This window comes from Pelodiscus sinensis, chromosome 1, assembly GCF_052426305.1.
Source record: "Pelodiscus sinensis isolate ZL-2025 chromosome 1, ASM5242630v1, whole genome shotgun sequence".
Taxonomy (NCBI): domain Eukaryota; kingdom Metazoa; phylum Chordata; order Testudines; family Trionychidae; genus Pelodiscus; species Pelodiscus sinensis.
Window position 1 is genome coordinate 1,010,002 of NC_143052.1, and position 25,822 is coordinate 1,035,823.

Consider the following 25,822-nt stretch of genomic DNA (forward strand, 5'->3'; position numbering starts at 1 on the left):
CCCCCCTCCCTGACACTGGTCACTGATGCGTCCGACCTGGGCTGGGGAGCGCACCTGGGGCGACACAGAGCTCAAGGCCTTTGGTCCCCCTCTGAGCGAGCCCTACACATAAACGTCCGGGAATTGCAGGCGGTGAGGCGAGCCTGCGAAGCCTTCCTGCCAAGGCTCGCCCACCGCTCAATCCTGGTTCGTATGGACAACACAGCGGCGGTCTTTTACCTCAACAAGCAGGGTGGGGCGCGATCACCTCCCCTCTGCAAAGAGGCCCTGCAACTTTGGCATTTGTGTGTCACGCACGGTATCACACCTCAAGCGGAATACCTCCCGGGGTGCAAAAACATGCTAGCGGACACGCTGAGCAGATCCTTTGGAGCCCATGAATGGACCCTCAAGGACTCTGCTCTCCGCCAGGTTTTCCGCAGGTGGGGTTATCCCCGCCTAGACCTGTTCACCTCGGCAAGCAGTGCCAAGTGCAGGAACTACTGTTCCCTGCTGGGACTGGGGAAATATTCCCTGGGGGATGCCCTGACGACCGTGTGGCTAGAGGGCATTCTCTATGCCTTTCCCCCTTTTCCCCTAATTTCCAGGGTATTGACCAGGGTGAGGACATTTCGGTCCTCGATCATTCTCATAGCCCCTAGGTGGCTCAGACAGTTCTGGTTCCCCATCCTGGTGGACATACTTGTCTAGGACCCAATAGCACTCCCTCCAGTCCGGGATCTGCTAACTCAACCCTGGGGCGAGGGGATCATGGTTCACCCGGCTCTCTGGTCTCTCCACCTAACGGCATGGTTTATCCGTGGTTGAACCAACCTAAAAGGGAATGTTCCCAAGAGGTTCAGATGGTTCTCCTCAGTAGCAGGAAACCCTCTACTAGACGGTCGTACGCTGCCAAGTGGTGGCGCTTCTCGTCTTGGGCGTCCCGGAGAGGAGTACACCCGTCCTCGGCTCCTATTCCAACTATTCTTGACTACCTTTTCCAGCTTCGGTCTAGTGGCCTATCTTTCTCTTCTATCAAAGTCCATGTGGCATCTCTCTCCGCCTTCCATGTTGGTATGACAGGAGTCTCCCTTTTTTCTAACCCGGTGTTCAAACGGTTTCTTACTAGCCTGGAAAAGCTGTACCCCTCGATGAGGGCCCCGCTTCCCACCTGGGACCTTAACGTGGTCCTCCACAGGCTTATGCTACCTCCCTTTGAACCGCTGGCCACGTGTTTCCTGCTGCACCTTTCATTGAAGGTTGCCTTTATCGTGGCCATTACATCGGCTCGAAGAGTGTCGGAACTAAGGGCGCTAACTATAGACCCGCCCTACCTTGTTTTTTCCAATAACAATGTAAGGCTACGGCCTCATCCAGCCTTCCTCCCGAAGGTGGTATCACCATTCCACCTGTCCCAGGAGATTTATCTCCCGGTGTTTTTCCCAAAACCCCACGCCTCCTCTAAGGAGCGGGTTCTGCACTCCCTGGATGCCAAGCGGGCGCTGGCGTTCTACATTGATAGGACCAGGCCGTTCCGTAAAGCACAACAGTTGTTTTTTGCATTCGAGGACAGGGTCAAAGGGTCGCCTATTTCCACGCAAAGGCTATCAAGATGGGTGGTGCAATGCATCACAGAATGCTATCACCTGGCTGGTAAAACCCCACCCAGGGTGAAGGTACACTCCACCAGGGCGCAGGCGTCCTCGGTGGCCTTTGGTGCCCAGGTACCGATCACAGAAATTTGCAGGGCAGCCACCTGGTCTTCCCTTCACACGTTTGCAACACACTATGCGCTACCTCAGCAGGCCAGGGAGGATGCAAGAGTGGGCTCTGCAGTCCTCGAATCTGTGATGTAAATATGTTTCCGGTTGTCTTTGTTCTTAAATGGTACCTTATCCGTGTTGAATTGTTCAAATAAATCAGTTTATTGTTCACCTCACTTCATGACTCTGGTGGTATGACTGCTCCGACCCCTCCTCCGTGGGGTTAGCTTGGTAGTCACCTCCTTCGAATGGACATGAGCAACCACTCGAAGAAGAAAAGAACGGTTACTTACCTGTAACTGTTGTTCTTCAAGATGTGTTGCTCATGTCCATTCGACTCCCACCCTACCGCCGCTTCGTTGGAGTGTCCGGCAAGAAGGAACTGAGGTGGGGCAGCACCGGCAGGGGTACTTATGCCCCGCCATGGCAGCGCCACTCCAGAGGGCGCTCTGCCGGCGCTACGGGTACCGCTTGGGAAAACGCTCCAGAAGACGCGGTACACGCGGTGCGCACACCTACTTCGAATGGACATGAGCAACACATCTCGAAGAACAACAGTTACAGGTAAGTAACTGTTCTTTTCACTATCAGCATCTGCAGCCACCAGTGTCTGTGATGCTCCAGGCTTTCACCCCCGACCAGTAAGGGTCTGTGTCACTGCGTGCCCCAGAACCCTGTGGTGGTTCTGTTCTGCGTGGCTTTGGTTCAGAGTCCTGACCCCAGCCGTATGCTCACCACCTGGGTACTCCTAGGGTGACAGCAACAGCTCTTCAGGCCTGAGTCTTCCCATAATTGCCTCTCCTGCAGTGTCCAGTCCCTCTTCCTGGACCTCCATGCCAGTTACAAAGTTTTCTGGCTGCAACAAGAGAGAGTAGACACCCGTCTGTTAGCTAGACTGCAGAGACCTACGCAGCGCTGAGCCGGCTTTGTAACAGAGCAAGAATTATTTTGTTAACAAAGAACAGAGGGTAAGTGATGTCAGGCCAGAGTGAGAGAGAGAGAAGATGAGAAATGAAACAACAAAAGATGCTTTCTTGGAAATTACAGCCCAAGCAGTGTCCTTACTGACATCGGGTTAGCAGCATTTCTGGTCCTCCAGACCAGGGGACCTAACTTCCATAGGTTCAAAGGGTGCTGGTATCTTCCCAGAGTTTGTTGACCTTGTTTAAAGAGGCAGGAAGGCTTCTGGGGGTGCGAGCTCCATCACTCATTGATGGTTTAGTTTATGGAGCATGGAAATGTGCTTTTCCCTGTCTTGGGTCACACCTCCCTTAACCTACCCTGGAGACACCATCCCACCTGCAAAACAGCTTTCTTTGGCTAGGGCAGGCTAAGCAAGGCACTGCCTGCCGAATGGAGCATTTCTCCATCATCCTTTGTACAGGTTTTGAGAACATCTGAGGCACGGCAGTTACCGTAGGGTAAGTCTTCAATAGCTGGGACGCTGAATCACATGTGCCAGTTTCCAAACGTGTACCATTCCCCTCCAGTGGCCTCACCCTCCCACAAACTGCACCTGCCCACATGCAGGCCCTGTCTACACTGGACACTTAGGCACTTCCGTGATGGCAGTGTACAATCACTGCTGTAATAAAACCGCCGTTGCACGTCCACGCTGTGTTTCTTCGACCAGCAGAACACATCCACGCTAGCAGCTCTTGCATCGACACACAGAGCCGTTCACTGTGGGTAGCTAGTCCACTGTCCAACTGGCAACAGGGTGCTTTGGGAAGTGTAGGCAGGCCTCATGGGGCAGGTACAAGCCTTCCATGGGCATCCTACTAGATGACCAGCTCCTTTTTAACTGCCCTGGTGTCCTGTGAACCAGCCTTCTGTGCCAGAAAGCACAGACCTTGCACTGCTGGACAATGTTGTGCAAGGCGCTAAGAACACAAGGCTCTAAGAGGAGCCCCATGGGGGCTATTCAACTGAGGGAGGCCTTGAAGGAACCTTTTAACGTGTAGCCACAGTAAAGCGTGTTGCTAAGCCTGGCATTGTTTGTTTGCACAGTGCTATGATCCCGTGTATGTGTTGCTGTTGCCCGTGAATGTTAGGAGCAGCCACCCTGTGATGGAGAATAATGAAGATCAGTTTCCATAAGTAGAATTTTATTCCACATCCATGCAAATCTGCCTTTGTGATACCGAAGCACACGTCATACGTGCCAGGGAAAGTACTTTTAAAAGGGAGAAAACGGGGGTCACTCCGGATGCATTGCCTCAGGTGGTGGTGCTGCTATTGCTGCCCTGGAAGACACATGGAGAGAGAGAGAGAGTGTCCTGGAATGCTGTTTCTTTTCTAATTAAGCTTTGTGTGATTGTAGATGGCTTCAGCAAGACTTAAAACAAACCTCAAACAGGAATTTGTTTGACAGAGCTTATTTACATCTCTGTCTAACGATTCATTGTGGAGCGCTGCAGGATGAGGTGAACAGAGAACTCCCCTGGGAGTCTCTGCACAGTGATTTCTCTTTGCATGAGGACTTGCGCACTTATGCCAAGAGCAAAGTGATCCCCTTGCTTATAATTTCTCTGCAGCTGCTAGTTCTTAGGAATTCTATTGTAAGTCCATTTCAGCAGCACTGCTCCGATGCTGAATCGAGGCAATACTTTCAAAAGAAGATACCAAAGAAAAATAACTGCAGACTCAATGGAAAGACAGAGATTCCTGGAATTGGAGGCACTAGACCAGTTTTTCCCCCTGAAACCTGATTGCTTGGTCCCCAAATGTTAGAAGTGGTTAAACATTAAAGAGTTAATACATACGTGGCTAAAATGGCTAATATAAACTTATTTTTAAAAAGATAAACAGCCCAATGATAAATTACAGGAGAAACGGTAGCAACACTATACTTGGGCTTCATATCGTGCTTGGTACTGGCTGTGCTTATTTGTGATTGGCCAGTTTCATCACTATCTTTAGGTTCTCGTGTGTAAGCACCACACTTACTCACTGGCCAGCATTTGTGCCGGCAGCGCTATTCATGTCTATATACAAATGCTGTTGCTACCTTTACCATAGTACATTGTGGACAACATGGATTTGATACAATATGAAATACACTTAATATTCATATTGGTGGAGGGTATGTTTTGTCCCGGTGACAATAAGCAAACCAAAGAACAAATTGAGTAGTTATCAAAATAAGATCAAGCAGAACATAAACAGACAATCGAGTCCCTACCTAAAGTTCCAAAAATTGATGTTTATTTTGGTAGCCAGAGCTAGTCAAAGTATCACGATAGTCCTGTGAATGCCAAAAAGGAAAAATGTAGCAATACTGATAAAGGTGTTTCAGAGAACGTGACTGAAGAACTCCATGCAATACATTTATTCAACTAATGAGTCATAAACTAACTACACAAATTCTAAATGAAGTTAACAGTGCAAAATCCTAATGAATAAAAGTTAATTTGACTCCAGGCATGTCACGTGTGGGCTAGTCAACATTCATAATAAGATACGTAAAAGAAAATGGCACAGCCATAGAACGATTTGTGGGCTTTGTACCCTATGCAGGGCATAAATCTCAACGGCTCAGAGGCTGTACTGAATACTTTGTGCAAAGATGGCCTAGGGAATGTTGTGGTCAGTCTTGTAATAACGAACGCATTGTGTTTGGTGCGTGCGCAGGAGTACAAGCTAGAATAAAGACAGCGATTGATTTGGCTCCTTGTGCTCTGTGTGCAGCTCACTCACTTACCCTTGCGGAATCATATGCTGCTGAGTGTTGCCACGCAACTTCTTATTTCTGTACTTGCAGCAGCTGTACAGATTTGTAATGGCTTCTACTCATTGTTGGAGCATATTAATGGCTTGTTTCAAACCTGTCAGTTAAACGCTTATCTCAAACACATGGGTGCATGCCAGGCTCTTCAAGACGGTTGGACTGATATTATTAATACCCTTTAACATGTCTCAGACACTGCCACTGGAAAGGCAATGACACAAAATGAATCGAGGCGTATTCTCAATAAATGAAATACCTGGAGACTGCAGTAATGACAAAAATCTGGGGAACCGAACCTGAGTGGTTCAAAACAGTCAGTGTAAAGTTGCATAATCGCCGCCTGAATTTGGGAAATATTGGTCAACTTTACAGTTCTCAAAGTCTGCTTTTCTGCAGTGCAGGATGTGTATTTTGCTGCTCTCCTTTCTTCCTTTGGGCAGAACTCGACCATCTCGTGATCACTGCAGGCCAAGCTGCCACCCACCTCTACTTCCCCTGCTAGTTCCTCCCTGTTTGCGAGCAGCAGGTCGAGCTGCACACGGCCCCTGGTCAGTTCAGCCCTTGTACCAGGAAGTGATCCCCAACATTCTCCAAAAACTGCCTGGAGTCTCTGTGTGCTGCTGTATTGGTCTCCCAACAGATGTCAGGGTGATTGAAGTCCCCTATGAGAACCAGGGCTTGTGATCTGGAAACTTCTCTCAGTTGTCTGAAGAAAGCCTCGTCTACCTCTTCCACCTGATTCGGTCTATAGCACACACCCACCACAGCATCACCCCTGTTGCACCCTCCTCTAAACTTAACCCAAAGACTCTACAGGCTTTTCTACATATACTGGAGCTCTGAGCAATCCTACTGCTCGGCACAGCTCCTCCAACTTCGCCCCCCCCCCCCCGTTCTTCCTGAACAGTTTATTCTCTTCTGTGACAGTGCCCCAGTCATGTGAGCCGTCCCTCCAAGTTTGCGCTATTCCAATCAAATCATAGTTCTTTGGCTGTGCCAGGGTTTCTAATCCTTCCAGTTTGTTTCCCAGGCCTCTTGCATTTGTGTACACACACCTTAGATAGCCAGTTGATTGCCCGACCTTCCCCATTCAAATCAGGGGTCCTGCTTTGTTGCTCGTTCCTCCTTGTGATTCTTCCCGGTATCCCACTTCCCTACTTACCTCAGGGCTCAGATAAGCATCCCCTGATGAACCTGGTTTCTGTCTTCAAGGCTTTTTCTCCTACCGGTATTACTCACGTGATATGCACATGTGAAGTGAGGTGCGTGCTGTGGTTCAGTTGGCACCACCGCCAATGCTAGGTACACGAGTTCAGCCCCTGACCTCAGCCCCTACCTTGTAGAAGCAGCATGTCTGCACCTCCGCACCAGAGCCTCCCTTGCTTCCTGGCGTGCCGGCCACCACCGAGTTCGCGGTTCTTCTCCGCCAGGCCGCCGCGCCTTCCTTCAGGTGGTTTCATTAGGTTGGCGTCATAGGTGGGTGAAAGCAATGAGAAAACTACAGCAAGTGCCCCTCCATACACCTGTCTCATGCCCACTCCCCTTAGGAGGGCAGACAAGCCCTCGCCTCATGGCCACAGGTCGCATGGGCTTGTCTCGAGTTTTCATGCAGCCGAGGGTCTTAGATTTAATCAACAAGCCAAGGGGACTGGCACTAGAAGTTTCTCTCAGAGGCAGACATGACACACCCTGTGCTCTTTGCTTTTCTATGTCCTGAGGTGGGAAAGCTGTTCTGGTTTGAGTAGTTGTGACCTCGCCCTTTGCGCTCTGCAGGGGGATACTGTGATAGGTGCTGGCCCTGGGGAAGGTCACTGGGAACACACCGGGAGGAGGGGGATGTGCTGAGCTCTAGGTCCTAGGCTGCGGTGTGGGGAGTGCTGTTGGTACAGAGACCTGGCTGGGCCAAGCAGAGGCCTGGCCACTCTCCCACAGCACCGTTCATGGAGAGGGGGCGAGAGCAGGTGACAAGATGACTGGCCTGAGTGCCAGACCTGCAGGTCTGTGCGTAGCACTACCCAGCCAGGAACCGTTCTGGTAACTTGCACCATAGCAGATTCCAGAGAGTCCCAGCCTGTTCCCGATCCAGCTCCTGCCTTGGCCCCCACCTGGCCTGAGCCCTGCTCCACTTCCAGCTCTGCCCCACCCCCATCTTGCTCCAGTCCTGTCACTGGCCTGCTTCCACCTTGCTCTTCTGACCCTCGCTCCCTGGAGCCTTGGCCTCTGACTACCTAGCCTCTGTCTAGACCAGTGGTCCCCAACCATTATGGGCTCCCGGGCGCCCGGGGGCGGGGCCACTCACGCACCGGGCGCCCGGGGTGGGGCCACTCACGCGCCGGGCGCCCGGGGTGGGGCCACTCACGCGCCGGGCGCCCGGGGTGGGGCCACTCACGCGCCGGGCGCCCGGGGTGGGGCCACTCACGCGCCGGGCGCCCGGGGTGGGGCCACTCACGCGCCGGGCGCCCGGGGGCGGGGCCGCACGTCCTGGGGCACGCCAGGGCTGGGGCCGCCCGAGCCCCTTGTGCCGTGGGCCCGGGGCTGGCGCCGCCGCCCGAGCTGTGCACCCGGGGCCGGCACCGGCGCCGCGCGCCTGCATGTGCCCCGGGGCTGGGGCCGCCCGAGCGCCGCGCACCAGGCGCCGGTGAGTGTTGTGCTCTTGGGGCCGGCGCCTCCAGTGCGCCGCGCGCCGGGGGGGCGGGGCCAGCCCAGGTTGTCAGCGGGCGCATACAAATGCCCCAGCGGGTGCCATGGCGCCCGCGGGCACTGCGTTGGGGACCACTGGTCTAGACCCAGGCAATGATCTTGACTTGACTTGTCCCTGCACTCTCACCCACTCGGCTTCAACCTGCACCTGACCATCGGCTGTGGTACTGATTCTGGCTTCCTCTCCTCCTCGAAACCTTTCCTCTGCCTTAAACACTCCAGGCTGCCCAAGATCGTCCAGACTGCCCCCCTAGAGTCCTGTAGGAACAGCCTCCCCATAAGATCTGTGACTCGCCTGGGGACGAGTCCTGCACGGCCCAGCCACTCAGCCGAGTCCAGTTCCACTGCAAGCCGGGCAGCAGACGGCCCACGTGCCAGCAGGAACATGAAGGGGATCTGGAGTGCACGCAGTGAAACATGCCATTATGCATTTCCCCTCAGCAGTTAGCATCAAGAAACTAATAATTACCGTGTGCAGCAAAACCAAATGGCTGCTGTCCCAGGAGCTTCTCCATCCCCCGAGTTTTGCTTCTGCATTGCTCTCTCCTGCCCTTCCCCTGCCGCAGTTTGCTCCCACATGGCATGAGGACGAAAGCTTTGAGAGACAGGCTACATCTGTACCTCGCTGAGAGCTTGGTCCTGCACATCCTCACGCGTCAGTATCCTTGTGGTGGGAGGGGCCCTGTTAACGTCAGAGGGAGGTATGGGCACCAGCATCCAGCCTGTGAACTGCATAATGGCATAGGACCCCAGGGTCATTCTCTCATGCACCATCCTGAAGGCACCAGGATTACACAGATGTAAGTTGTGTCAGAGGGGTGGCCGTGTTTCTCATGGGAAGGAGGTACTGGAAGAATTCCACCGTGATTTCAACAGTTTCCACCCCACTATCACCCTCAGCCTGGACCAGTCTATACATGAGATCCACTTCCTGGACACTACAGTGCGAATAAGTGATGGTCACTGTGACCAGGTCCAAGGCTGGGGGGCCAACCCCCCCCGCCCCTTAAGGCAGTCCCTCCTCTGGCACTAGCAGTTCCCACACCTCACTCCAGTGTGACTTGTGTTGGGTACACTACGATGGGCTCGTTCTACGCGCAGACAGCAAGCGTCCACTGCTCCCCGGGGGAGAGGGGGGCCCGAGGCTGGGCCCGCCCTCACTCACGGGCCCCAGCCCAGGGCCCTAAGGACACAGATCCACCGCGATCCGGTCCGGCTGACGGGGGCGTACAGCCGAAATGCGCCAGCCCGCCAACCCCTCCTGGTTGTGCCCTGGGCTGCTTCCTCCTCCCCTTCTGCTCCTGCAAGTCTGCCTTATGGGGCCAGGAATTCAGGAGCCCTCATCATCGCCCCGTCCCCCACCGTGGTCCCCCCAGCACCCCGGATTTGTCCGAGCCACGTCAGTTTCGGCTCTCCACCACCACTCCCCTTTGCTGTCCTGGTGGTGGCGTTTTTAAACATCCCTCCGCTTCCGGCGCTCCCCGGGGGTGGGCCCTGGCTGTGCCAACGTGACGGGGGAGGGGAAGGCCCGCCTCCTCCACAGCGGCTGCACCGAGGCTCGCTGCGGCCCCCCAGCTCACCAGCTGCGCGGGAGCACCCGGCACACCACCGGTACCCCGCACCTGCGGCCTCAATCAAGGCTTTCCCATCAGGGGCTTCAGTGCGGGGTGGGGGCGTCTCGTCACAGTCACATAAACACCACCCTATACCGAAAACCTACCTACGAGCCTCCAGCTTCCATCCTGGACACGCCACACGGTCCATTGTCTACAGCCAAGCACTAAGGTACAAATGCATTTGCTCCAACCCCTCAGACAGAGACAAACACCTAAAAGATCTTCACCAAGCATTCTTAAAACTACAATACCCGCCCGAGGAAGTGAGGAAACAGATTGACAGAGCCCGATGTGTACCCAGAAGCCTCCTTCTACAAGACAGACCCAGCAAAGAAAATAACAGAACACCGCTGGCCATCACCTACAGTCCCCAGTTAAAACCTCTCCCACACATCATCAGTGATCTACAACCCATCCTGGACAACTGAGTGATTGGGCAACAAAATGGCAAATGAAGTTTAATGTGGATAAGTGTAAAGTAATGCACATCGGGAAAAATAACCCCAACTACACATATAATATGATGGGGGCTAATCTGGCTATGACAAATCAGGAAAGAGATCTTGGAGTTATCGTGGATAGTTCTCTGAAAACGTCCACACAGTGTGCAGTGGCGATCAAAAATGCAAATAGAATGCTAGGAATTATTAAGAAAGGGATAGAAAATAAGACCCAGAATATCTTACTGCCCCTGTATAAAACTATGGTATGCCCACATCTTGAATACTGTGTACAGATGTGGTCTCCTCACCTCAAAAAAGATATTTTGGCCTTGAAAAGGGTTCAGAGAAGGGCAACTAAAATCATCAGGGGTTTGGAACAGGTCCCATATGAGGAGAGGCTAAAGCGACTGGGACTTTTCAGTTTGGAAAAGAGAGACTGAGGGGGGATATGATAGAGGTATAAAATCATGAGTGTTGTGGAGAGGGTGAATAAAGAAAAGTTATTCATTAGTTCTCATAATATAAGGACTAGAGGACGCCAAATGAAATTAATGGGTAGTAGGTTTAAAACTAATAAGCGAAAGTTCTTCTTCACACAGTGCATAGTCAACCTGTGGAACTCCTTGCCAGAGGAGGCTGTGAAGGCTAGAACTATAACAGAGTTTAAAGAGAAGCTAGATAAATTCATGGAGGTTAGGTCCATAACAGGCTATTAGCCAGAGGGTAGAAATGGTGTCCCTGGCCTCTGTTTGTCAGAGGCTGGAGAAGGATGGCAGGAGACAAATCGCTTGATCATTGTCTTTGGTCCACCCCCTCTGGGGCACCTGGCATTGGCCACTGTCTGCAGACAGGCTACTGGGCTAGATGGACTTTTGGTCTGACCCAGTACGGCCATTCTTATGTTCTTATGACAATGACCCTTCACTTTCACAGGCCTTGGGAGGCAGGCCAGTCCTCACCCAGAGACAACCCGCCAACCTGAAGCAAATTCTCACCAGCAACTATACACCGCACCACAGTAACTCTAACTCAGGAACCAATCCCTGCAACAAACCTTGGTGCTAACTCTGCCCACATATCTACATCAGCAACACCAACACAGGACCTAACCAGATCAGCCACACCATTATGGCCTCATTCACCTGCACATCTACCAATGTAATATATGCCATCAAGTGCCAGCAATGCCCCTCTGCTATATACATTGGCCAAACTGGACAGTCCCTACGTAAAAGAATAAACGGACACAAATCAGGTATCAGGAATGGTAAAATACAAAAACCTGTAGGTGAACATTTCAATCTCCCTGGACACACAGTAGCAGATTTAAAAGTAGCCGTTCTGCAACAAAAAAACTTCAAAAACAGACTCCAAAGCGAAACTACAGAGCTATAATGTATTTGCAAATTTGACACTATCAATTTAGGATTGAACAGATATTGTGAATGGCTAGCCAACTACAAAAACAGTTTCTCCTCTCTTGGTGTTCACACCTCCACATCAGCTGCTAGAATTGGGCCATATCCTCCCTGACTGAATTGACCTTGTTATCTTTGGCTTTCCTCTTGATTGGTACTTCCTTCTTTTCATGTGCCTGTATATTTATACCTGCCTCTGGAATTTCTACTACATGCATCTGACAAAGTGGGTCTTAGCCCACAAAAGTTTGTGCTCCTACACATCTGTTAGTCTATAAGGGTATGTCTATACTACCACCCTAGTTCAAACTTGGATGGTAATGTAGGCAACCGGAGTTGCAAATGAAGCCCGGGATTTGAATTTCCCGGGCTTCATTTGCATCTTTCCGGGCGCCGCCATTTTTAAATGTCCACTAGTGCGGACTCCGTGCCGCGCAGCTACACGCGGCACGGACTAGGTAGTTCGGACTAGGCTTCCTATTCCGAACTACTGTTACTCCTCGTGAAGCCTAGTCCGAACTACCTAGTCCGTGCCGCGTGTAGCCGCGCGGCACGGAGTCCGCACTAGCGGACATTTAAAAATGGCGGCGCCCGGCAAGATGCAAATGAAGCCCGGGAAATTCAAATCCCGGGCTTCATTTGCAACTCCGGTTGCCTACATTACCACCCAAGTTCGAACTAGGGTGGTAGTGCAGACATACCCTAAGGTGCCACAGGACTTCTCGTTGTTTATACAGATGTAACTGAGACCAAAATCTGGTTTCCGGTCTTAGACGTCTGTAAAATGCCATATGGCACTCACATAAACTCATATTTGGGCCGGATTGTCTGCTGCATCCAAGCCCTGCCGAGTGCAGTAGAACAGGCGGCTATCCGGGAGGTCTTCCAGACCCCAGATCATTCTCCTGACTCTGTGCTGAGCTCTCTCCAGTTTTAAAACACCCTTATTAAGATATGGGCACCAGACCCGGATGCACTGCTCTGTAATGGTCTCACTAGTGCCATGGATAAAGCTGACCCCACCTGTGAGGGAGTGAAGAGAGGAGAGCCTGTGAGTACAGGAGTTAAACAAAGCCTTTCGGCCCAGCTAGTGCCGCCCTGCTTCACCGGTATCCAGCACCAGTAAGAAGGGTCCAGGCCCTTCAGCAATGTGCCCCTCCATCATCACAGCCCCTCTTACCAACCTCCTCCAGAACGAGAGTCCAAACCAAATCTAGTGGACAAAGCTTGCGAGGAAGCTTTCCAAGCCCTAACGGCCCAGCTCCATCGATAACACACCCGGTGCAGCCCTGACTTCTCAAGGGAGGTCTTGCTCAAATGCCTGCCTCCGCGCGTGCCCAGGGCTTCTTCTCTCCCAGGTGTGACGCCGACCAAATATGCAAATGAAATCTGTCCAGTCCACCAAAAGTTTGTGAATGGATTTGCTGGTCTGTGCTAGAAAAAGCCCCAGAGCCCCCAGTGCCAGCCCTAACCCTAGAGCCCTCCACTACCTCCCAGCACCAGCCTCTGACCCCTGAGCCCCCTGCACACAGCCCCCGCAATGCTAGCCCTCCCCTCAGGGCCCCAAATGCCTGTGTCAGCACCCGCCCCTTAACGCTCTCCCCACCAAACCCTCCCATATCAGCCTCCTCTTTCCAGAGCCCCCTCATTACTTGCCCTGCCCCCACTGTCAGCTCTCCACCCCGGATGCCCCAGTGCCCCCCAGTGTCAGCTCCCCACCTCTTAAAAACTTCCACCCATCAGAGCTCCCCAGTGCCAGCCCCCCCAGCATTCCCCAGCACTAGCCCTGCCTGCGGAGCCTCCGACGCCTGCCCCGCCCCCTCACCTCGCCCTGCACTGCCTACATTGTGGCTGCTCTAAGGCTGCCATGCCAGGCTCCACGCAGCCCTCCCACCGTGCAGCAGATGCTCTTCCGCCCCTGCCTGGCGCCGGCTGGCTGAGCGGGGGGGCAGGACACGCCTCCCCCAACAGCTGCGGTGGCAGGGGAGGCGCTGGGCGATGTGTCCCATCCCTGGCCCCCAAAGCCGCTGTGGCCCAGCAGCCAGCAGTTCGCGGCCTGGCTGTCGGGAACCGCTGCGCTACCGTTCGCACCGGCAGGGAGGAGGAGAGCGCCCCGAACTCAGCCAGGAAGGTGCCAAGGGGCCTGCAGGTTTCTGTTCTGGAAATTCACCTTCTTCCTGGGAGCGGAGGGTGCCGACTGACCGAAGCTGAGTCAGCGCTGTGATCTCTGACACCTTGAAGTGGAATTCCGAAGCCCGTGACTAGAACCAGAGAATTAAGGGCATCGAGTTGCTATGGCAACTGGGAGGTTTTTACAGGAGCTTGAAAGTTACCTGTTCTGAACACACAAGGTCCTTCAGCCAGCAGAGCTGAGTGACTGGTGCTGAGGCGCAGCCAGCGATGCTCCGGCCAGGAGTGCAGGTGGAAAGGAGCCATGAGGCCTCGGGAGAGGCAGGACAAGAGACCTCCCTCCCCGGTCCGAGAACATGCCACCTTCAGCGCTTACTCTCTGCCTTTTGGCACATGATATGTGTTCGTTGCTATGGAAATAGTGACATGAGGAGGGATGGAGCCTAGGGGTGGGCAGGCTCACATGCCGGACTCAGAGCACAGGTGATCTCACGCGTGTGAACTGACGGCTTTACACACTCGCTACCGACTTCTACATGAGTGAGAGGTGAGCTGAGCAGGGTCAGCCCTCGACTGCCCCTACAACTCTGCACAACCCGCCAGTGGGGTTTTAAAGGAACTAAACTGTGTTTGCACTGACTGAAAACACTTCTCCTGCCCTAGGACTGTCTGCCCCCTTCTTTGGGTGCACGTTGGGTTTGTCCAGGACACAGGGAATAGCATGCACACAGACAGAGTGCCCTCCCTGTGTGCCTCGCTGGGGTCCATGGAGCAGTTAGCTCTGAGCAGAGAGCCGGGTGCTCTCAAAGAGTAGCTGGGGTGCCAAGCAGCATGCCTGCTGGGCCTTCCCTCTGTGCATTGTAGGAGCCGTGGCAGACGCTGGGTGCATCAAATGTTTTAAAAAATCCCATGATCTGTCTGTCTCCACACTGAGCTCACTTGGGGGGCGGGACTAGTGCCATTTTCCATTTGTCTTTGGCCAGCATGGTCCCACCATGCCCCGGGCCTCTATGCTGCCAACCCAGAATTCACAGAGCTGCTTGTGAGGCATTTCCGCACGGAATGAATTTGGCTCAGGTCTTTGCTTGCTGCTCCAGCAGGCAGAGGATACGGAGGCGGCAGCAGCTAGCGGGTCTTCAGCCGTAGTGGAACAGGGACATGAGAGAGGAAGGACAGGGATACACTTGGCAACTGATCCAGAGGGGAGACGTGTTAAAACAATGAATGGCCCTGCAGCACCTAGAGACTAACAACACGTCAATGGGCACAGCCCACCTCTTCAGAGGGATGGAGTGAAGGGGTCCAGGGTACACATAAATAGCAGCGCGAGAGAGGGGCTGGGGAGGGAAGGAGAAGGAAATAGTGGGGAGCAATCTTGTCAGCGAGAGTGCCCGTGCTGCGTGAGGCCAAGTGCCCGGTGCTGGGCTTCTGATGTCATCAGGATGTGGAATCGAGTGGCCCATCCAGGCCAGTCTTTGTTCAGCCCTCGATTCCAAGTGTCAGCCTTGTAAATGAAACCAACAGCTGTGGAGGGCCCAGTCCTGGAGCAAGTTCACTGCATGCAGCCCCATGTTTGGGCTTGGGAAACCAGCGTGGGCTGGTGGAAAAGGATTGTTCTGCAGACCTCAGGTGACCAGCAATGGTGAGCGCGTTCCAGGAGGATGGCAGCATTCCCGGAGATTCTGTGTTGCACAGACCCAGGAGCTGCACAGCCGCGTAACATGCAGCAGTGCCCTGAGGTGGGGCGGAGTGGCTGCCCACTGACCCAGAGTGGGAGGGGCTCCTTGCTGAGCCCCACGGGGCTACATGCGCCTACCCGTGGACAGGGAGGTCAGTACTGCCTTTTGGCAGCTGGCCAGTTCCAAGTCCTGCCAGACCAAAGCTCACCAATTCGGCGTGGGAAGATCAGCTGGTGTGGCCAATGCTATGCCGGTGTGTGATTCTGTGGAAAAGCTACTGCCGGCCGAGTTAGAAGGCTCCATAGTGTTCAGCAGCTAGTGACCACTTTGCTGTCCTGGGTTCCCAAAATATATAGGGGTGAACGGTGGGACCCCTGTGCTTGTTTGTTGTGCATTGGGGCAATGGATGTGAAACACTGTCACATCCCTGCTGCCCATCAGGTCCCTACATTAGTGCAAACGCAGGTATTTTCTGTGGGAAATGAACTGCTACGTTCTCAGGAATGAAACTGTAAAGGGCTTTATTCTTACACAATCTATTAATTAACAAACAGGGACGACTCTGCAACTGAAACAACTGCTCTTAATTACGAAACAATGTGTTACAACCGGCCTATTGTCTGGCTCCAAAAGAACCCTTTAATTAACCCAGAGTGGAACAAAGCAGCCAAGTGCAACAGTGCGGGGAGCAACAGAAGCGCTGGCGGCGGCGCAGGCGCATGCATTGGCTCTGCAGCGCGGGGCTTTGACGCCAAGTGTCGATGCTCCCAGGTACCAGGAGCGACAGAGGGCTCAGGAGAGCAGGCGTCTCAGGCGCTACGATCTCGGCTGGGCTCTGGGAGGAGGAGCTTTTGTGCCCATTAGCTTGTCGCTGTCCAGGGCTGCATAGCATGGCGAGCTGCTGCCTTTCAGGGCTGCGCTGCCCGTTGCCCAGCAGAGCCGCTTGCTACAACAGGGCATCTTGGCTTTCTATTGCCCCTGGGTCTGCATCTCCCTGTCCTGTGGGCTTGGTAATAGCCCTTTGCCACTGCCAGGATCTCCCTCAAAAGCGTGTCAGAGCCCCTGCCAGCCCTCGACGCTGCCCCCGCGGGCCCACGGTTTTGTTCTCCTTTGGGTCTGTGAGGATTTTGTCACCAGTTTCCATGTTCTCCCCTCAGACGTGCCAGCTGTTCCCATGTTGATAAGGGCCGTGCTGGAGGGTGTGGCATGTGCAGGTGCCAGAAATGGGGGGACGGACCTTAACAAAACCGGCATGTGGGTGTCGTCATGCTCTAGGGAGGCTGTGAGGACACTTTTTACAGCATCTCCGGCTTTCCCTCACAGAGATTTTTCCCACCCTGGGTGAGCCTCTCAGATGGTGAATGATGCATGTTCTGGGTCTTAGCTGTGCGGTAGATACTGCTCTGCATGGCTGGAGCGTCAGGGAGGCCCGGGCAAGGGGAAGGGTGGGGAGGGATGGGTTGGGATTTGAGTTCCCCTCTCTGAGGATGTTGTTGGGCATTGAGTTCCTCATCTGGCTTTGCAGTTGTGTTGTACCTTGGAAGTGCCCATGGTGCTGATGGCATTAGCCGGGGGAACCTGGGAGAGAGATGGCTAGTAACCCTCTCTGCATTCCTTTAGGCTAACCTGAGCCGGACAACGTCACAAGACAAGTGACGGGGCAGACACTGACCTTCTTCACAATCACATACACAGTTGTCGGAGGGTACGTCTACACTAGTCCCCTAGATCGATCAAGGGAGGCTAATGAGGGCGACCGAAATTGCAAATCAAGCCCGAGATTTAAATATCCTGGGATTTAAATATCCTTGATTTGCATGTTCCCGGTGGGTCGCCAATTTTAGAAATTGACTAGCCCGAAGTAACTGCCCACGTCTACATGCGGCAGTGAAACGGGATTCCTTCCGATTTAAATCCCTAACTCGAATTAGCTGGCATTCCTCCTGCAATGAGGTTTAACGGGTAGTTCGAAATAGGGCTTTATTTCGAACGCCCGTTTCACTGCTGCATGTAGACGCAGGCAATTATTCCAGGCGTGTCAATTTCAAAAAATGGTGCCTGGCCGGGAAGATGCAAATCAAGAGTGGGATATTTAAATCCCGGGCTTGATTTGCAATTCCGAATGCCTCCATTTGCAGCCCTATTCCGAAATAGGCTGCAAGTGTAGACATACCCTAACTCTTCTAGTTGTTAGTTCTGTGGATAGTTTGTTGACAGTTGTCACTAAGAAGGCGTTAAGTAGTGTTAGTGGGTTAGAGTCCCAATGGGCACTTAGCCCTGGGACAAGCGATGCCCAGACACCTGGGTTTGAAGCCTTGTCCTCCCTGCACTAAGCCTTTTCTCATTAGTGGCCCTTAAAGTGCCCAGAGGAGTCGCACACGACGGGCAATTGTTGTATTTGCAAGAACTTGCTTCTTAGAATTCAAAAGGAGCATGATATTCACCGAATGGCCCTTCTCAGGGAGGTTGTGCATCTCTCCCCACTCTGGCTCTGTGCTCAGCTCCTGGGCCTCCGTGCGCCAAGCACTGCTCCCCAAGAGCGGCTCAAGACTCGAGACTCCCCTACCCAAGAGTGGCTCAAGAAGTGAGAAAGGTCAAGTGGTGCTGGGCAAAGGACGCAGCTCCAGGCCACCTGCCCTCTCTGGAACCTCAACGGGGTGTCTGTCCAGTCGGATCCTCCAGGCCTCTGAGGAGCAGCAGGGGAGTCAGCATCTGAGGCTCTCTTAGTGGCCAGGAATCAGCAAGCTTTCCTGGTACTGTACATTACCTTGGACCTAGCTGAGGCTCCCGCTGGGGATAAACCAGCCATCAGACCTCCCCGAAGGGCAGTGAAACTCCACTGGTCCTTGGAGCAGAGGCTGCGTTCCCCAGCTCCACAGCCAAGATCCCCGACTCCGCAGCCTCGGTCTCCCGTTAGGTGACTCTGCACGGATCACCCGTGGGGCCAGTCGGCCTCCTGCCAGCCCACCCCTCGCTATAGATATGCCTCGCTGCATGGTTCCCCTCCATTGCTGGTGCGGCACTGGCCTCCGGTCCTCCTGTTCGAGGCCTTGGCCTCCTTGGCAGGGCTCCCCTAGGAGACGGGCAGAGACCACGGGTTTTAGTTGTTGCCGCCCCTCTATCTTCCATTCACCAGCTCCGCCTGACTGGGCAAACCAGAGGCACTCGTTTTAAGGGTGACATCCTACTCAATTTCCTGGCTCCACCTCATTCTTTCCTCAACCCCTATGCCCTTGCCATTCGGTCTGGTCACCAGCAGCCTTAGACTGAGCCCTCAGGGTGCTCAGCATTGTGTCTGCAATTTTCAGCTACCCTTCTCCATCCCTTGTCAGGGACTCCTCTCAAGAGCAACTCCGCCCTCAGGAAGTGGAGAGCACAGCTGGGAGTGGTGGAGGAGACCCCTTGGGAATGAGGTGGGAAAGGGTTCTACTCCCGCTACTTCCTAGCCCTTGAAAGCAAAAGGGGGCATAAGACCCTGAACCTGTGAAGCCTAACAAATCTCTCAAGAAGTGGAAGTTTCTCATGTTCCCTGTGGCCTCCCTCATCTGCTCCCTGGATCCTGGTGTGCCACCTTCTGCTTGAAGGATGTGTATTTTCATATCTCCATATTCTAAGGATGCAAACGGTTCCTGGCCTTGAGCTGGATCAGCACCATTTCTAAGTCGTGGCAATAATCTCTGGATTCATAGATCCCCACGAGCGTACAGGCACCCTTTAGAGAGGGTGCCGGGGAGCGGAAGCATCCTTCCCCAAGTCGTAAGAATTCATTGCTGGCTGTTCCCCTTCACCAAGGAGCTGGGGAAAGTGCAGTTTGCTGAATTTCTCACTCTGGCTGGGGAGCGCAGGGGCAGCTGAACCTGGACTTGCCCCAGCTGGGGAACATGCACCCGCCCCCTTGGCTAAGCCCGCTGGGGCTACAGTGGCCGTGGAGAGGTGCGGTGCAGTGAGAGAAGACTGGGGTAGTCAGCTGTCCCTGGGGCAGTCTGCACACTGAACCCCTCCTCCCCAGCTGCACCGCTGAGCAATGATTTCAGTTAAGGACCTGAACAATGGGGATTGTATTTTGTGGAGTGGGGAGCCAGCTTCTGGCAAAAGTAGCAACGCGTCTACTCCCTAGGTGAGTGGAAAACAAACATTGACTGAGTTCATGGCCTGAGCGACACCAGGTAAATCTTCTCAGACGTCATAAAATCACTGTTGCTTATTACAGCTGGCACCTTCCTGCACTGGGACTCTCTTGTCCGGCAACATCTGTGGTCTGGCAGGACCACGGGTGTTGCTGAATGCGAGGGCCCAGGGCTGAGAGCCTTGCAAAAGGCACGGCTGGTGGTAGCGGGGCCTGAGCCTCAGCAGACCAGCGGCGGTCGCGGGGCTGGGGGAGTGGGGAAGGGGCAGCCCGCACATGCTGGCCTGGCAGTGGGAACAGAGCTGCCGCAGCTTGACTGGCAGTAAGGCCGGGGTGCAGCAGCCCTGCAGGGGAAGCCTGTCTGGGGTGCAGCAGCTCAGCAGCCCGATCAGGGCTGTACGCACTCCGGCAGTGGGACTGGGGCCAGGGCTGCATGCTCCCGTACAGGCAGTGGGGAGGGGCAGCAGGCTGAGGGGACCTTCTCTGGTTTGCAGATTCCCTCTTCCAGATCCCAAGGGTGCTGGACCAGTAAGGTCCAACCTGGACTAAATGCAGCGCAAATACTTGTTACTGGGGAACAGCCGGGCACCTCTTCCATTGGTGAAGGGGACAGACATTTTATGAGCTTAGAGTAAGATGGATTTATCTGGGGTTCTGGTCCCGGTCCCAGTGGGCTGAGCCCCTGGGTGCTGTGGCAAGGCCCTTGGACTCTGCTGCGGGTTGTGACCCCAACTCTGAGACCGGAGGGTCTGGCTCCCCAGAGGGCAGGTAGACCGGCTCGGTGGTATTTCAGCAATTCAGGTGACAGTCTCAAGGGGATCTCAGTGACCAAACCCGTCACACTCTCTTTTTCTACTCTGCTGGGGGCTCTTATTCCTGGTGGGGGTGGTGTCTGCCCACAGTCTCTGGCATTACCTCGGAGTCACATGGTCTCCAAAGACACGGTCCAGCTGTGACCATGTCAGATTTCCCTGCCCTAGGTGGTCTCGCTGTTTCATGCAAGCGAGGACACACACTTACCTGTTCTTAAACCCTCATGCGCCAGAAGAGGAGTCCGGGTTACACTTTCTGGGTAGCAGGAGAGGGCTCGCCCGCTACACAGAAAGGACCGAGTCATTCTGTAAGTCGACAGACAGGATGAAGGGTCTTCCAGCATCCACCAGAGAACTTCGTCCTGGGTCACCACCTGTATCCACTTCTGCTTTGACCTGGCAAAAGTGCTTCTGCCATGATTGTAAACCCCCGCCCCCTCCGGACCAGCGCACAAGCCTTGGCTGCAGCCTTCCTGGCCCAAGTACCAGTTCAAGTCATCTGCAGGGTGGCTACCTGATTGTTCGTCCAGATGTTTGTCTTGTTACACACGGACTCATCAGTCCCAAATGATGCTGGCTTTAGGGGAGCAATGTTCCAAGCTGCACGACAGCGAGCTCTGACCCAGCTCTGGGGATACTGCTTGTGAATCACCTAACGTGGAATTGACATGAGCCAATACTTACCTTGTTCTTTCCTAATGGTTGGGTTTTGGCATTCGTTCCTCGCTGTCCTGCCCCTCTGCAGGAGTTTCTCCAGAAGGAACTGAGAGTGCATAAAGCCAGCAGCCCCATGAGTGCAGCACTCCAGAGGGTCGATCCAATGGATACTGCTAAGGCAAAACTCTCCAGTGAGCATGCACATGGGTGTGCACCCAGCTGGAACAGAGAGAACATGAGCAGCATGATTCAAAGAACAGCAGCTAGGGAAGGCGGGTCACCAGTTTTGTGCCGGGCATGACACCTCGGGAAGGGAAAAGGAAAGAGCGGGATCGTTCTGTCCCATCTGCAGCATGGGCCTGCCACGGCCTCTACTCGGCACCTCCACGTGCTGTGCTGCTGCCCAAGGGAGCGGCTGCTGGTTTGGAAGGTGACTGCGGGGGCTGGCTGGATAGCATGAGCCACGGGAGGGAGGGTGCCCGTGGAAAAGCGCCCAGCTCACATCCGCCTGCAATGGCTGTGGCCAACGTCACCCAGAAGAGACGATGGCGTGGCAGGGTAACGTCCTAATACCCAGTTACACCTGAAATCGTGAAGGAGTAACGAAGTAGCACGCCAAGGCTCTCTCCAGAGGACCGGCCCTAGTCTGGGAACTGGGCTTGGTTGCTGCAGAGAGACTTGGGCTTGCCACCTGTCCTGGGCAGCAGAGTCCTGCAGGAATCTGGGGAGACTGTTTCATTAGCCTCCTCCTGCTCATCCTCCATGGCCATCCTGGGGGCAGGACAGTCAGTTGGCGCCACAAGCTGCTGGGGTTCAGTGTCTGTGGGTGACGGAGCATCCAGCTCCTAGATTCAAGAGCATAGGAGGCCTACAGGGTTGCAGGTGAGAAACAGTTGCCCACAGGGCAGGGGGGACAGCTGCAGGAAGACTGTTACAGCTGTGCCCAGCGCCAGTCCATGCCGTGAATAACAGTGAGGCCTTCCCGAGCCGGCAGCTGGAGAGAGAAAGCCGGAACCTGTGATATGTGCCGAGTCCATGCGCCGTGACGCCCCGCATTGTGTGGAAACGTGCAAATCCAATCACCTGTGTAGACCATGCAGCCCGGGCCTCTGGTGCTTCTGCTGGCTCCATGTCCGTTTGCCCAGTCGCCACAGTCCTGGTAGCAGGTTTCCGTTCGCACTCCATGCACAGGCGCGGGGGTGCTGGAGGGATGGGGCTGTGGAGCGGGGCAGGAGTGGGGGACTCAGGCTGTGGTGTGTGATAAGGGAGTTGTACAGCAGTCATAGCTGTGCTCTGGTCCTGAGGCCCCTTGCTTGCTGGGAGCTGCCGTAGGATAGTAGCGGGAATGCCAGCGAGTGGGCAGTAGCTATTCAGCAGGCAGCACTAGGCCTGCCAGCTGGGGCAGGGCTGGTTGGGACCCCAGGAGGGACTCTGGATTAGCTCGTTCTTGGGCTGCAGTGGCCTGCGAAGCGCAGTGAGCTCCCCATGCCTCAGAATGAGGGAGCAAAGCAGGGGCGAGAGGAGGGGGCATAGGGAGCCTGGGGGCCCGAGAGGATTCTGAACTCGATGGATTGCTCACGAGTCTGACCCAGTCTGGCAGTTCCTATCTTCCCCCAAAGGGCAGCCAGTCTCCTGCCCAGCCCGGGCAGGGAGGGGGTTGCACCAGGCCCTGCATGTCCACGTTCTTTCTGGCCAAGGTGAGATTCATTCTCCTGAACACCGATTAACAGCAACACGGCAGGTGGGGGCCTGTGCCTCCAGGAACGCCCTGGGCTGCTCAGCCCTGGGACCCAGAGCAAGAGGCCAGCCCTGGAAATAAACCGGGCCATGCATTTCTCATGGCAGCCCTCATGGGTATCGGTAGCCATGAAGGTCTGCAGGGGCAGAGTGCTGCCAAGCTCCTTGTGTGGTTGGGACCTGATGGGACTCTCTCTGCTTGGTTTCTTGCAGTGCCTTTTAGAGAAACTCCCAGCTACACCAAGAGGAGACGGCTCACGGGCGCAGGAGGCCTCTCCTCCCCCCGCTTGCTGCAGCGCTCTGCCAGCGACAACAATTTGAAAGCCGAGAGCCACCCGTCCTACTCCCCAGTGCCCTCGCTCCGCAGCCTGCCCCCGCAGCTGCTGGTGCAAATGCAGGAAGCTGCTGTAGGGGCAGGGGTCGGGGACAGCAGCCTGGTGAGCACGGGCAGCTCCCGGAGCGCTCACAGCCGCTCCCCGTCTCTGCAGCGGGTGCAGGAAGAGAAGGAGGCCGACGTGCACACGCTCAGGAGGAGCAGCCGCAGCAAGAGCAGGTAAGAGAGGGCATGGGGAGAAGGGGTGCACCCGGGAACCCCGTGCTGGAGTTGACGGGGCTGCTGGGTCAGTGTGCATGGGACGGTGCCATCGCAGCCGCAGTGAAGCTGAGATGGGATCCTGCCTGCCTCCGCAGTAGCGTTGCTGTGAGGGGGGGTGTCGGGTGTTGCTGACCTGACAAGCAGCGCAGCCACCAGACCTGGGGAGCCCCAGCTCCAGGAGCTAAGGACGGACCCTGCTGGGTCTCTGGCTGTGGGGAGCGGGGAACAGGCTGACCAGCGGAGTCTGAAGAAACAGTCTCTGAGGCTCTGCATCTTCCTAAGCGAGCTCCTGAGCTAACAGAGCTGTCCTGGATACCAAAGTGGCACCGCACAGAGTCCGTGCAGCAAGGGCTTCCTCTCCGTCCCTCCCGCCCCCAGCCCAATCTGTCTGCATGCTCCAGAAACCATCGTTCAATTGGTTGTTGCTATGACAATGGACCATGTTTGGATGACGAAGACACCAAGGTGGCATATTGCAGACAGTCCCACATCCACTACAGCCGTGCTGACTCCCAGCAGCGTGCACTCACCCCTGCCCAGAGAGAGGGGCAGTTCCGCTGTCCTGTGGAAGCCAGCTCTGGCCTCCACCCTAGGAATGGTTCATTGTGGTGGGAATGCCGCCATCCCACTGACCAAACCGGGGAGACCTGGATGAGCTTGGGCAATATCCAGACAAACAGCCACTGCTAGGGTCACCCAGGGAAGCGGCAGACCATTGTATAGAACAGTATTCATGGGAACAATATAACACATGTTCTCCCCTACTACTTCCCAGTCATATGTTGGCCTTCCTGGGCATGATCCAGAGGCCAGACACTAACCCCTCATAGGCTGGTACAAGATCCCATTAGCTCGTGAAGATCTTGGGAATAGCAGGCACCTGAGTATCATCTGGGCACCAGAGAATACAACAGAGACTTTCATTAAGGACATAAGATAAGAACAGCCAGACAGGGCCAGGCCAATGGTCCATCTAGCTCGGTATCCTGTCTCCAGCAGTGGCCAGGTGCTTCAGAGGGAGTGACTAGAACAGGGCAGTTTTGAGTGACCCATCCCATTATAAAGTCCCAGCTTCTTGCAACTGGAAGTTTAGAAACACTCGAGAACATGGGGGTGCATCGGGGTCCATGTTGGCAAATTACCATTTATGGACCTATTATCCATGAACTTACCTAGTTCTTTTTTGTACCCATACTTTTGGCCTTCACCACGTCCCTTGGCAATGAATTCCACAGATTTATGCATTGTGTGAAGAAGTTCTTCTTTTCGTAAATTTTAAAAATCTGCTTCTTACTGATTTTTATCCGGTGACCCCGGTTCCTATGTTATGTGAAGTGGTAAATAACACGTCCCGACTTGCTTTTTCCATATCATTCATGATTTTGTAGACCACTGTCATATTCCCCTCCCCCTTGGTGTCTCATTTCTAAGCTGAACAGTCCCAGTCTTTTTAATCCTGCCTTGTATGGAAGCTGTTCCATACTCCTAAGCATATTTCTTCCCTTTCTCTGTACCTTTTCCAATTCTAATATATGTTTTATGATTGAGAACCAGAACTGCATGCAGTAGTCAATATGTGAGCATACGCTGGATTTATTTAGTGTCATTATGACTCTTGAGGTCTCTTCCAGCCCTGTGATTCTATGATTATGATATTTTCTGTTTTATTATCTCTCTCTTTCCTAATGGTTCGTAATATTCAGTTAACTTTTTTGACTGCTGCTGCACGTTGAGCAGACATTTTCAGAGAACTGTCCACAGTGACTCCAAGATCTCTCTCTTGAATGTTATCTGCCGTTTGTTGTCCAGCCACTCATTTTGGTGAGATCCCTTTGTCGCTCTCTTTCTGACCGTGACAGTCTGCTTTGGGCTTAATTATCTCGAGTAACTCTGTATTGTCTGCAGATTTTGCAGTCTCATTGTTCATCCCCTTTTCCAGATTTTGTGAGCATGTTGAACCAGACAGGTCCAAATACAGATACTTGGAAGACCTGCTGTTTTTCTCTCTTCACTGTGAAAACCAACTGTAAATTCCTACTCCTCGTTTCTTCTATTTTAATCAGTTACTGATCCATGAGAGGCTCTTCCTGCTCAGCCCATGACTGCTTATTTTGCATAAAAGTTTTTGTTAAAGGCTTCCTGAAAGTTCAAGTTCACGCTATTGACTGGATCTCCCTGTTACCCTCAAAGAATTCTAATAAATTGGTAGGCATGATTTTCCTTTACAAAAGATGTGTTGACACTTGCCCAGCAAATTATGTTCATCCGTGTGTCAGATAACTCTGTTCCTTTCTATAGTTTTAAGTGATTTGCTTGGTGTTGAAGTTACACTTACCAGCCTGGGATCACCTCTGAAGCCTTTTTAAAAAATTGGTGTTACCTTTGCTGCCCTCCAGCCATTTGGTAAAAAGCTTGATTGAAATGATAGGCTTTTTTG

At 53.9% G+C, this 25,822-nt stretch overlaps 1 protein-coding gene across 3 annotated transcripts in view; it reads left to right on the forward strand.

The window, feature by feature from the left end:
- SHANK3 (SH3 and multiple ankyrin repeat domains 3) overlaps positions 1 to 25,822 on the forward strand; it is a 780,355-nt gene that overhangs the window by 376,295 nt on the left and 378,238 nt on the right. For all 3 annotated transcript variants that reach the window (XM_075914851.2, XM_089777650.1, XM_075914857.2), the window contains one exon: positions 23,004 to 23,343. In XM_075914851.2, coding sequence (XP_075770966.2) covers positions 23,004 to 23,343 — 340 coding nt within the window. The remainder of the gene's footprint in view (positions 1 to 23,003; positions 23,344 to 25,822) is intronic.